Below are 13,048 nucleotides of genomic sequence, written 5' to 3' on the forward strand. Positions count from 1 at the left end.
GTTCTTATTCTCGTCAGATCAATATTTCAATGACCAAGCAAGTAAGTTCAGTGGTGCTTGAGATATGTAAGGAAAGTGCTGTTTAACCCAGTAAAAAGGATAAATGTAACTATTAAAAAATCAGTTTACATTATTGATGCAAAAATAAATTGATCCCAACTCTTTATTTTTCAAATACTGAAGAATAACTAGCTCTTTCTAAAACAGACTACTCATTTATTGAGTAAATGAAGATAAGGTGCCACTTTAAAGGAGCACTAGGCCAGTCTGGAATTTAAGTTTGAGAGAAGAAACCTACAGCTAGAGCTGAAGGAATAATGGAGGCTGAACTGAAAAAAAAAAAAATCTGGTTCAAATTTGAACTGAAATTTTTTTTCCCCACCAAATCGAAAAACTCTTAAAAAAATAAATCTGGTTTTGAATTAACCAAACGTTTCAAGTTTACTTGAAATGATTTTTTTTTCAAGTTTTTCCATTTTGATTTGGCTGTTTCTGGTGTTTTTCACCCTTTTTTTTAACTGGCCACATTTGAAATCAAAACACTATCTCAAATTGAAAATTTAAAACAAAACCTTTTCACTTTTTCAGAACAAAGTTTTTAAAATGAAAAAGTCAAACTGAACATTTTGACTCTTTAGAAACATTTTTTAACCAAATTCAGCAAATTCAACCCAAACTGACAAATAGTTTTTAGTCCCCAAAGCATGCACTTTTTGGCAAAAAACAATTAATTGAAAAAGTTCTGCCCAGCTCTGCCTACAGCAAATATTGTTAATATTATTAATAATTAAAACATTTTATGAGAGATTTTTTAAGATATCAGTGGAAATTATTTTTGGCCTGCATTTCCATACCCTTTGCAACTCACATGTTGTGGTATAGTGCCAGAGAGCAGAGGAATTGAAATTGACTTGAAATAAAAATGAAACTGACTAATCTACTTTCATCATCCAAGTGGAGAAAAGGGGGGGAAATTAAATCAACAGAACAAGTGGCCAAAAATTAATTTGCTGTTTAAATTTTTTTTTCAAGTTTTTAGCAATTTTTTTGAAAAGTTAGTTTCATCAATCTAAGTTGTGTTTAGTAACATACGTAAAGGCATTTTTGAAATATTTTTATCATGCGTGTGTCATTTTCAGTTATCTTGGGGACATTACTCCCCATGTCTTGTTTTCAAAAGCATAGTATTTTCCAATTCACTAAATATGTCACTGCTATCAGTAATTGGGACAAGGATATGAAAAGTAACAACTGAATTTATTAATTGCATTAATCATGACATATAACATGGCAGTGGATATATTTTTCATGTTAAGGTTTTTGAATGAAAGACGAAAAGTGCAGTTAGTCAGAGTTCCTTACATTCGTTAGAAGGGTGACTACCAAAACCACCAACATTCACAATGGTACATAAGCAAACACCGGAATCAGTGCCAATACATATACAGAGTACCCAAAATAAATATTTACAAGATTAAAAAAATAACATTGATTAATCTATCCCATTTAACTGTCGGGGAAAAACCCACCTATTGCTATTTGTTATATTTTAAATAAGTTCTTTAACAGTAGATGTATTTTTCAACGTTTGTTTAAGTGGAAGTGGATATCTTAACAGTCTATAAAAATACCACCTAGAAAGCTTCTAAGTTTTTACTATCACTGCTCAGACCAAGTTGGTGAATGTGAGTTTACCAGATTCTCAGAAAACTGATCAATTACATGAAGTGTGGAGTTCTGGTTTTTCTTGCTCATCATCCTGAACAGGTAGGGTGACCAGATGTCCCAATTTTATAGGGACAGTCCAGATTTTGGGGGCTTTTTCTTATATAGGCACCTATTACCCCCTACCCCCGTCCCGATTTTTCACCTTGCCCCCTGGTCACCCTATGAACAGACCATATGTTATTTCACTGGAGATGGCTCAACACAAATAATAATGGGAAAACCTGCAATTAAAAATGATGTCAGGTATAACGTCTCTTGTTAAAAAAAACAACAACAGCGTTTTATAAGAGTTAAATCTGTCCTATTCAGCATGCAAGAAACAACGTTTCAGTGTCAGTTTTGTCAGATGCAGTGCTGAATACTCTCACGCACTTTTTCTCCAGTCTCATTACTGATATATAAATCCAGACTGGCTGTGATGAAAGTTTAACACCATTCCATATTATTACAATTTTATTCGGTTTATTTTTGTTGATTTCCTTTTGTTGTTCCTTAATTAATTTGTTGATTTCCTTTTTAATTTATAATCAAAAATATTTTTTCTAGCATTGTATCTGTACTTTCTCTGTGTTTTACATCATCAGCAGTATAATTTTTAGGAGCCATCATATTCCATAGTTTAAGAATGCTGCAAGCTTCAATACTAGCAGAGCTTTTGAGTAAGATCCTGCTGATGGATACAATAGCACAGATCTAGAGCGCCAGATTCTGATTCCTTTACTCATACTGAGTAGCACCATAACTCCACAAACTGTTTCATTGACTTCAGGGAGACTACTTGTGGAATGAGGTGTTATTTAGTGGGAGCAAGGATACTGTAGGCTGGCCCAGATCACTGGAGTTACTCTGATTTTACACTGGTTTAACTCTGAGTCTAATGTCACTGTTCCTCTTGAAAAGTAGAGTGAAACTGTTTACACTGCAATGCCAGAACAATGTCATATACCTGAGTTTGTCAGCTGCATTATAATTTTGATTTGATGTATCTATGACCTTTCACATGTATGTACATAGCAACTTCATTTCTGCAACTCTTGGGCCATATTGTTCCACCCACTTTTAAGCAGAAGACCACACCGAAGTCACAGATATAGCTCCATTGTTTTAATAAGAGTTTTTAAAATGAGGGTTGAAATGCAGGAGAAAATCTTTGAGCAGTACTGGATCTGTGGAAGTAGGCGTGCTAAAGCTACATGTTAAATGAAAGTGTCACATCCTGCCCACCTTACTGACCCAAACAGTTCCATTCTCTTTACAAGACAGCTAAAAATATACTACTGCTAACACTGGCTTCAGTAGATCCATTGTACTTCCATGAGCAAGGATAGCAGGATTTGGCTCATAGTTTGGGTGAATATATTGTACTGGCACTACAATTAGTGACAATGAGCCAACTCATGCTCCTCAGTCCACATATGGCGGGAAGCCTCCACGTGTGGTGCTCTTTTCTTTCACAAGGAAGGGCAGTTCAGCCACTACTGCTGCATCATGCCCCCCAGCTCCAGACCATACTGGAAAGCGATGGAGTATGCTGAGGGAGGAGTGGGCAGGACAGGGGCATAGGAGGTGCACATCATCTGGCCTCCTCTCCCACAGAAATTAAACAGAAAAGAAAACTTGTGAGTCCCAGGAGCAGCCAACGGAGGAAAAGCTAAGACACTGGGGAGATAAGGGGGCCCTCCATGGGGCCAGAGCTGGTTCACAGAGCATCTGGGCAGATGTTCACGGCCTCTCATGGATCCTCCAAGATCTGCCCATTTTGAGAGTGAGCCCCACAATCTCTTCCACAAGGGACATGCCTCTTCCTTGTGATGGGATCATATTAGAGGGGGGGAGCATCCTCCACAAGTAAATCCTCACTGTGATTTCCTCCCTCCTGCACTGTGCTCCATGGGCAGGGATTATCTGGGCCTTTGCATTTACTGCCATTCATGGAGAAATGGTATCAGACTTGTAGCTCTTTCATTCTAAGGTCAGATTTAATTCAAAGCAGATACAACCAATTTTCTTTTGTGGGCACATTATACTCAAAGACACACTGTGTCTGCATAGAAAAAACAGTTGAAATGGTTTGATGCTGAAATGGAGATCATTTTAACGTAGCATAGTCCAAAGAAATAAAAATCTGTTTGGGTCCTTACAATCCAAAACCAACATCTTGTTCTTGCTAAAAACAGATTTTACTGAAACTGCAATTAGAGTTAAAAGGAAAAACATACCGGTTAACAGATCACAAAACACAGTCAGTGACACAACAGACAGCACACAGGATTTACGGCACTTGAATGGATCTCGTCCCACATCTGCCATCACAAGTTAAATTAAGGATGGCAATGATCGTATTAGCTGCAATTTGGACATGCTGAGCATTGGGGACAAGCCCTGGAGTGGCTGCTTGGCAAGATGGAAAAACTATGAAAAGATGTGTTTTGCATTTAGATGAGGGGAAATATTAAGACACCAATATAGACAATTGCATGGCTATCTGTATGATCTTGAAATGTTCACCTTTAAACAGAAAGGAAGTGCACATTTAGGGAGCGCTTACTACTAACTGTTGTACTATTCTGCAGGGGCAAATAGGTTATGTCAGCTGAATGAACAAATTTAAGAAAAATTGCAGCAACTGTCATGTATAATCTCTGCCAAGACTTAGTTCTGCAGCATCCTTCAGCTGGTATCACTTTGTTTTTCCAAGAGTTGAGAAGAAGCAGTAGCATTTCGGATCAATGGCCATGAAAGTAAATTCCCAGGCCACCTTGCTTAAAATCCTATAGTGTTTGCTGTTAGATAACCATTTGCCTTGTAAGTGGTTATTGTTGCAGTGAACTGTCTCCTTCATACCATTAACACAATGAAAAGCCTTTTCAAAAAGCAGTCTATTACAGCAGGCAAAAAAGCTTCAGAGTGAGGCCATATAGCAAAATCAATGGCTCCCACTGAGGAGCAAGCTCTGGCATAAATTTAAAACCAACTAGAGTTTTGCTTTGCTAAGCAAAAGCTTGGTAATTTGGCTCATCTGTACTTTCAGCACTTTCCTGAAAATGCCATCTGAATCAGACATTTTTTGAAGACTTTGGTGCAATATTATTTTAGCCTAGATAAATAATTTAATGAGATTCATTAAAAAATAATCAGGGAATGCATTTCCATAGGATACGTTTACACACAGAATTCTTCAAATTCAGTCCTCGATAATCCTAAACGGTGGCATGGATGTTCCTAGGGGATGAGGAAGATGATGATGAGATATGGAGTAATAGTGAACATGGATTCACCTTATTAGTAGGTGTGTAGTCTCCTCTTAAGAGACTCCTCTGTTGCATAATGTCCAAATCCTACTACTGTCAGTGTCTCAGTTGCAGACTACACCTATAGCACAGCAAACTTTACTTCTATTGTGACAAAATGAGTCCACAAAAGACAGCATATCATGCTACTAAAAGAAGATCCTCTGTGCTGTTATTTAGGAAAGAAACACATACCACTGAAGATACCATAGGTAACTATAAAATGTTATGCAATATATAGAAATATCTTAGGGACATATAAAATTTACCAGTAGTGACCTGAAAGTGCAAAGAGTACATATACTTAATGCCAAGACCTGATCTATAAAACTCTTTATGTGTTATGTACAGGGTCAAACTTCTACAGCGTCAACCCAAGCACAATGCTAAACAAAGTGTTCTTTAAGGACTAAAAGTCATGACAATGTAAAAGAATGGCATCTTTGGGACCTGGAAGATCATTTCTACCTTGCTATCTACCGAGGCCATGAAAACGTTTGCTTAAACACAATAATGTCACCAATTAGAATGCAAATCACCACAGAATGCCTCTAAGACCATTACCTCTTTATGTTTCAACCCATTAAATCCAGAAAGTCATCAATTTTTCAGTCATTAAGTATGTCAGTGTCCCTTACATGTGATTTAAAGGAATTAAATTACATTTAAAGAAAGCCTTTTGAACTGCCTTTTAGTGCTTTGTTTTAAGCCTTGTGTGAAGTTATAATATACAAATATATTTCTATTATCATAAAAGCAAGTCCTGGTAACTACTACATTTCCAATGATTAATTTTTGAAATAAAAACATAATTGGTTTAAAATGACTCTGAATTTTGTGAATAAAAATGTAGAGCTCATTTAAGTGTTAACTTGTGTTTAAGTTTCTTTACTCCCACACAATCACTGCTCTCAATCGTGAGTCAATGCCACTGTGTTGTTACGGTACAAGAATACTGAAACCCCACTACAAGTTACTTTCCCATTCTCCTTTTTAGGATATGATTGTCCTTTGTACATTGCAAGCAGTCACATGAATCATTAACAGGTTTGCAAAACCTACTTACATTACGTATTGGGCATAAAGCTTGAGAAAGTGATTAGTACCTAGTTGCTATAGGGGAAAAAAGAGGCTAGGCAGGTACCCCTCCCATCCTGAACACGCTTCCCACGTGAAAGCTTCAGACCTCTTTGCCAGAGAGTAGCTGTTTAGATTGTATTTGCCAGCCAGCACGCAGCAAGAGGAGTAAAAAAAGGATGGAAATGAAATACAGAGAGAAAATGAAGGAAAGGCAAAATATTTTAATGGTGGTTGTTGTTAGTTATAAGTGTGAGGGAACTAATCTAAAATTATTCTACTGTTTCTTGCTATATACAGGCCACAGTGCAAACAAAATGCATATGAAGAAAAATTGCCACAAACAAGTACTGTATAGGTGGTAGGTTATTTCTCCTGGTGTTTTAAATGATGTACAGCTGCTACTATCCACTCTTCTCACTTTAAAGTATGTCACAAGCTCACAACATCCTCTGTCCACCTCAACTTTCAGTTCCCTCTACAATCCTGTACAATTTGTCCTTAAAACAAAATGGGCAAACATGAATTTTCTGTATAATCATCATGAAAAGAACAACATGATCCTTACAGTCAGATGGGGGGAAAAAACAGAATGACTGTTAGTTTTATGGCTAGGATTAAAATTCCATGCTCTGTACATTCATCCTTTTGAGAACTTTAACTCCTAAAAATACAAGAGGAGTCAGGTCAAATGCAAATCCCTTTCTCAGGCAAAGAAAATAATTGCCAACAAGTTTTGAGATAGATTTACTGTATGTCTCCTCAGTCTGTGAATAGGAATGTACATGCCTGGTAGTGTTTGCATGAGTGTATGTATGTACGAGTATGCATGTTCATTTGTGTGCCTGTACAGTATATGTATGGCTATCCAGGCATACATACAATTTGTGTGTGAGAGTGGACATGGCTACAGCCATATACATATATATTATGAAGAAATTACATAAAAATAAACTTCTTTGAAGTATATTGAGGTTGTGACACAAACCAATAAAGCCAGGAAATTGAATGGAAAGGATACCTTTTCCTCCTGGACACCCACCACTGGGGTTACGCAAATCAGTATTAGGTAAAGTGACCATTTCAAAACTACATACTCAATTATTAGCTACCTGGGCAACACCCAATGATACTAATGGGAGCTGCACTCAAGTAAATGGAGGAACAACTCGGCTCTTAATACTGTATTTCCTAGCTTTTCACAGTTCAAGTTACAACCTTAATATTCTTTAAATTTATATTTTGTATATCTCATTTTCTTTTTTTTTAAAAGGAGAAGATAAAGCAAACTGTCATGTAAGATTCACTTACATAAATTTAGGATTCTCTTCATAATATTTTTATAATTTTTTTTAAAATGTGTATTTCCAGATTCACTGAAACAACACCTCCATATCACTTGTAGTCTGTTGACTAAATACAGATTTTAAAATATTTTGTAAATGCATAGTATTTACCCAATAGACTTTAATGACCTTTGGAGCTGTTTCAGAATATCATGAAAATATGTCTTTAGGCACATCATAAAATCCCTATGAAATTTCTTTGAAATGTTGTCAATGCCCATGTACAGGAGCCACTTTTCAAAACACACATCTCTGCCATTAACAGTTTTTTCATAGCACACAGGGTGTCTAGCTATTTCCTGGATCACTAACCTTACCATGTCTCTTTTCTTTCCTAAAGTAAAATCACTTGGAAGCTATTAAGACAAACTGAAAATCCAAAAATTTCTTTAAACAGCCAAAACTCATTTTATATATTTTAAAAAATAATAATTTAAAAATGTGTCTCTAGCCTAGGTTTCTTCTCAGCCAGGTTTGAGCGCAGCGTATATTTGTATAAACCCCTGAAAATAGAGGTTTGCAATGGCAATGCTGTCAAAACCTTGACTCTGGCACGATGAATGTGTCACTCTACTAAAATCAGCATAATAAACTTGTTATTCTGGGGAAGCAAGAGTCCATATAAAACAGAGTTTTGCTCTTGTTCAAGGGACTTAAAAGAAGTTCCATAATTTCAGAATTGTAAAATTATCTAGCTATAAAAACTAACTTTTGCTTAAACTCTAGATAATACAGACAGACATTTTTATATAAAAAATTGTAGTATTGAGTAAAACTGCTAAAATATGCATCTATCTACATATGAAGAGTAATTTATTGTATAAATGTGAAAGTTGTGGATAGATTGGCTTTTAGTAAAATGCTTCCCTGACCTTGATTTTTATGCATCAGACAAATATTGAAGTAACCCTTTGAACTTTGCCAGATGTCTCTGCTGTCCGTTTACAGTGTAACAGATTCAGAACAAAACAGACAAACAAACAAAAATATCTGTTCTAGTTATAGAAATCCACCTAACCCATTAATTAGCTCCTGGACACAAATAAGTTGAGTCTGCTGCTGACCAGCACTGCTGTATGTACATCAGGTAAATAATTACCTGTTGGGTTGTTTGTTTTTTCTTGGCATTTTTCCACATAATTGTAGAACAGACATCATTTTTCAATTTAAGCAAAAACAAAAAACAAAAAACCAGTAAAAGCTAACTGTACTGGAGAATTCCTGTTGTTCATCTCTTTCTGTATTTCTATCCCCTTGAAGAACTCATGGCACTAATTTGCATTAGGGGAGATGCTCATTTTATGTTCATAATCAAAGTCCAGCTTCCACAAAGGCATGTAAAAGTGACCTCCTAAGTGTTTAGTGCTTCAGAAAAAAGGTACAAATTTTAAAAAGTGCTTGAAAAGAATCTGACTATTTTTGTATTTATATATACTGTATATCAAGAAGAGATTCAGAAGTGCTAGCCCCCAGAATATACTTATGGGGCCCTTTTAGGTGCCTTTCTTTAGGTGCTGCAAACATTTTTATTCGTGTTTTCCTATAAAGACTTTCCCACCTCTAATTCACTGTCCATCTTTGTCTCCAGATCTTGTTCAACTACTTTTTGGCATTGTCCTGGAATGTGGTGGCTTTAATCATCATTCCAGCTAAACCCCTATTACTGACCCGGCGTACAAGTACTTTAGAAACAGGGATTTTTGTTCTGGGAATCTCACTTTTGGTTGGGTGATGATGTGCAATGTGATGGCTGTTACTGGCATCTGTTCCGTGGCTGGTGGGAAGCGATGTAAGATGTTTAATGCTGATAGGTATCTTGGAGTCCTTGACTGAACCTGCAGGTGTTTTAAGTGAGCATGTGGTTGTTACTGGAGACACAGGTTTGGAGCGTGATACACAAGTGACTTCTTCATCAGAAGGCACCCCTGTGATGTTTTCATCTGTATCAGCATAAAGATCATAGAGGGCATCACCACTGTAGCTATCCCTGGGGATGCTCTCTTTCTGGACACTATTGCTGCTATCTTCCTCAGGACCAGGAGTAGTGGAATCCCAGTAGCCCTCATCACTGTTTGGGATGCCCTCTGGCTGCTCATATTCCCTGTTCTTCTGATCCTCTTTGTGGTTGAGATGAATCGGAATCTGGTTGAGACCAATGCATTTCATCATTGAACCATCCTGTGCCCCCTCAACATATTTGTTCTCTTTTTTGATCTCAGGTGGTTTTGTCCCTCCTCCTTCTCCTTCCTGGGTCTCTTGGACTTGCTCCTCTGTTTGTGATAACATATCCCAGAACTCCTGAAGGTAGGTGTCATCCACTTGGTCTGGGCTTGCCATTTCCTCTCCTCCTCCCTGGTAGGCCACCATGTTTGGGTTCTTTTTAGAAGTGCCTGGCTTGCTGGCCCCTGGGGTGTTCTTCTCACAGCCGCCACTGCTGCTGCCCACTTCATCCTCCTGGTCTGCAATAATATCTCCACAGCCTGTAAGAGAGTCAAAGCTTTTCAGTGAAGTCACGTCAGCAAACATCAAACAAATACGATCTATCGATTGCTCTGAGGGTGGATCAATAGAGGAAGGGTCAGGGGCTGCTGCCATCTCTTGACCACTAAGACATTCAGGTTCAACAAGGGGAATAGTCTTTATTGGAATGTCACCTGTTATGGCCGTATCCTTTGCAGTCCCAACCTCTTCCACACCCGGATCTGGCAGTTCAGAGCGGTTCTCCTCATGTTGGTTTCCAGTGGCAGCAGGAATCTCTCCTTGTGTGCTTTTGTTGTTCTGCATTTCCCCAGCATCTCTAACTTCAGGCTCCTCTGTCGTGGCGTGCACATCTCCGCTGCGTTTTTCACAAGACAATTCAATGTTAATTTCTTCCGTGGTATATTGAGGCTCAGACAAAGGTTTTGGTGCCTCTTCTTTGATGCATTCCAAACTGGCAGTCAGAGAACCTGACATAATAAGGTTGGATTGAATTTCTGATGTTTCCCCCCTTTCCTCCTTGCCATTTTTATCCTTTTTATGCCACCGCATACTGCTGAAGATCCCTTTCAATCCTTTCTTTTGTCTGCTGCCCGCCCTCTGATCTGCATTCTCTCCCTTGCCATTTTCTGATTTCCCATTCTTCTTCAATAGAGAGAAAAAACTGTGTGACTTAGCCACAGAGCTGTTTGATGAAACATTGAGGCCGGCTACAGCCCTGGTGTTTATATCCCTGTTCAGTTGATCAACACCACCGCCACCTCCGCCACTCAATTCCTCCGTCTTGCTGCTTTCCAGCACAACATCAGCTAATCCATCGTGAGTCTTGCTCCTCACCATCCCAGCTTTACTCGAGCCTTTCCCATCCCCGCCTTTGCTTTTCACCCCAAATATGCTGGGCATGGTGCCCCCCGATTTCTTCCTCTTAAATAATTTGAAAGCAGTTTTATTAATCTTCCCGGACGGTGGCTCGACTGCCGGAGTTTCGGCACAATCGCAATGCAAGTCCATGTCTGCTGCCTGCCGTGTCCCTGATCCTGCCGCCTTCCCCTCCTGCAGACCCCCACAGATGCCTGATACTGATTTCCCTCACTGACAGCCTCTCCGCCACTGCTGCCTCCTGCTCATCTCCATGGCAACCCAGAGAGGGATAAGCAGCTTTCCTCAGTCATGGGCCTGCGCCAGGCCACTGTCATCCATTCTAAATCAACCTGAGCTGCAACAGCAACACCAATAGAGTTTGCTCCTCACCCCTCCCTAAAAGGGCTTATATAACTTAACCCATTTCGTGCCGCCACTGTTCACTATCATGTGTGCAGTGCATGGTTTCTTTTGGATGAAAACAGTGTGTGCTAGTTACACATTCCGCAATGGCATTTTGGATGCTGAAATTCAGGCTTAGCTCTTGCAGTGCAGCACTGCACTGCCCCAGGACTGATAATAATCATCAATACGAATAATGCACATAGCACATTTCATCCCACTATACACACCACACCCAGCATCATTTTATACCACCGCACATACCGCACAGTAGAAACGCTCCTCAGTTTTCTGACTTTCTTTGTCAAAATCTCTCTCTTTCCCACTTTGTAATGCTATTTCCTCTCTTCCACACAATATTGTGTTCTCACAGACACACAATTGCCACAGTGAAGGCTCAGATACCATGATTATGACAAGCATGGTATTAAATGCCTAGACAGACAGACCCATCCATCCACTGTTGACTGTTTATTTTTGCTGTCAATTATTGCTATGTTTTGTACTGTCTCTGTCATCTTTGCTGAGCCCCTTGGAGCAAAGATGTTATGTAGGCAAATAAAATACAACACCCATGCAGCAAAAGAACATACAGCACCACATTTAAGGTGGCATGGGGGCAACCAACTGATGTAACCCTCTGTACAGCAAGGCAGGGCTTGTGGAAAATTTGGACCAGGTCTTAATAATTCAGCCTGAATTTAGCACATGATGGCTTTGTTTAACAGTATGAATGTAAAAAAGGAATGCAACATGCTCACCCCTAGAGACCACCACAATGAAATTAGAATGGTAGTTCAAACCTATTCTCCGATGGCCAGATCCTGGTGTAAGCCCTCACATCTCTGTTGATTTAAATTGAGCTACAACAATTTACACCATCTGGCCCCTGGTATTTAGAAGACTTTATTCTGGACTTCTTAAATGAGCAAACCTAAACAAACCTAAACTTTTTTAAATTGCCTTAAATCTATATTTCATACAGAATTATTAAAGAAGAAGAACACAATCATACTTAAGTCTAAATTCTGGTCCCAGTGAAGTCAATAAGAATTTTATCACTGACTTCACTAGGACCAAGATTTGACTCTGTTACAGCATCTTTCATTCATTGCATTCAGCTATAAAGTTATTTCTTCTGGATATTTGCCCAATGAATTTAACTCTTTTTTTCTGTTCATGAATTATCCATGAACGGGTTCCAATTTGCATTCATTATTCCTAACAGTTCAACAAACAGGTTACATGAACATATTTTAACATATACATTTTCTCTCCTCCTTTAGTAACAGACAAAGGTTAAAACAAAATAAACAAAGTCCATGACTGTGACCGGAAGGAAGAGAGAGTGAAATACATCTTACTGTGTATACTTTATAAACATTCCTGGTACAAGCTATGAAGTCAGAGGGCATATAAGAAACCAGAGAGATAGATATGGGTGGCTCACCAAATGTTCCCTTTGACTGTGTCTTCAACTATTCATTAATCATGGTATGTGATTGGTCACTTAAGTCACCTGGTATTATTTCTGCTCTCTAAGTGTATGACTGAAGCTTTATAAACAAGGAGGAGAGTTTACATACAACTACAGATATTCACATATGGTACAGTCATTTCTTGAAAGTTTGAGCAAACAAAAAAAATTCACACGTTTAAAAAAAGTGAATAAAACAGCTCACAAATATGGTTGGATGGGATGGATGAATTTGAACAAATGTTCACAAATTCAACTCAGTATTTTGTAGCATTTCCGCAGCTCTACTTACAAGAAGTAAGAACTCAACTGAACAAGGATTGCACACAGGGCCGGCTCCAGGCACCAGCTTTCTAAGCAGGTGCTTGGGGCAGCATTCAGACTGGGGC

The 13,048-nt window shown here is 38.5% G+C and overlaps 1 protein-coding gene across 1 annotated transcript; it reads right to left on the reverse strand.

Moving 5' to 3' along the window:
• Positions 1 to 6,299: 6,299 nt before the first annotated feature.
• AMER2 (APC membrane recruitment protein 2) lies at positions 6,300 to 11,097 on the reverse strand. The gene is made up of 2 exons (XM_073340182.1): positions 10,096 to 11,097; positions 6,300 to 9,921 (listed from the first exon to the last, which is right to left on the reverse strand). Exons 1-2 carry the CDS (start codon positions 10,928 to 10,930, stop codon positions 9,041 to 9,043), a joined length of 1,716 nt encoding a protein of 571 aa, XP_073196283.1. The 5' UTR covers positions 10,931 to 11,097; the 3' UTR covers positions 6,300 to 9,040.
• Positions 11,098 to 13,048: the final 1,951 nt, after the last annotated feature.

Source organism: Lepidochelys kempii, chromosome 1 (assembly GCF_965140265.1).
Source record: "Lepidochelys kempii isolate rLepKem1 chromosome 1, rLepKem1.hap2, whole genome shotgun sequence".
Classification (NCBI taxonomy): Eukaryota; Metazoa; Chordata; order Testudines; family Cheloniidae; genus Lepidochelys; species Lepidochelys kempii.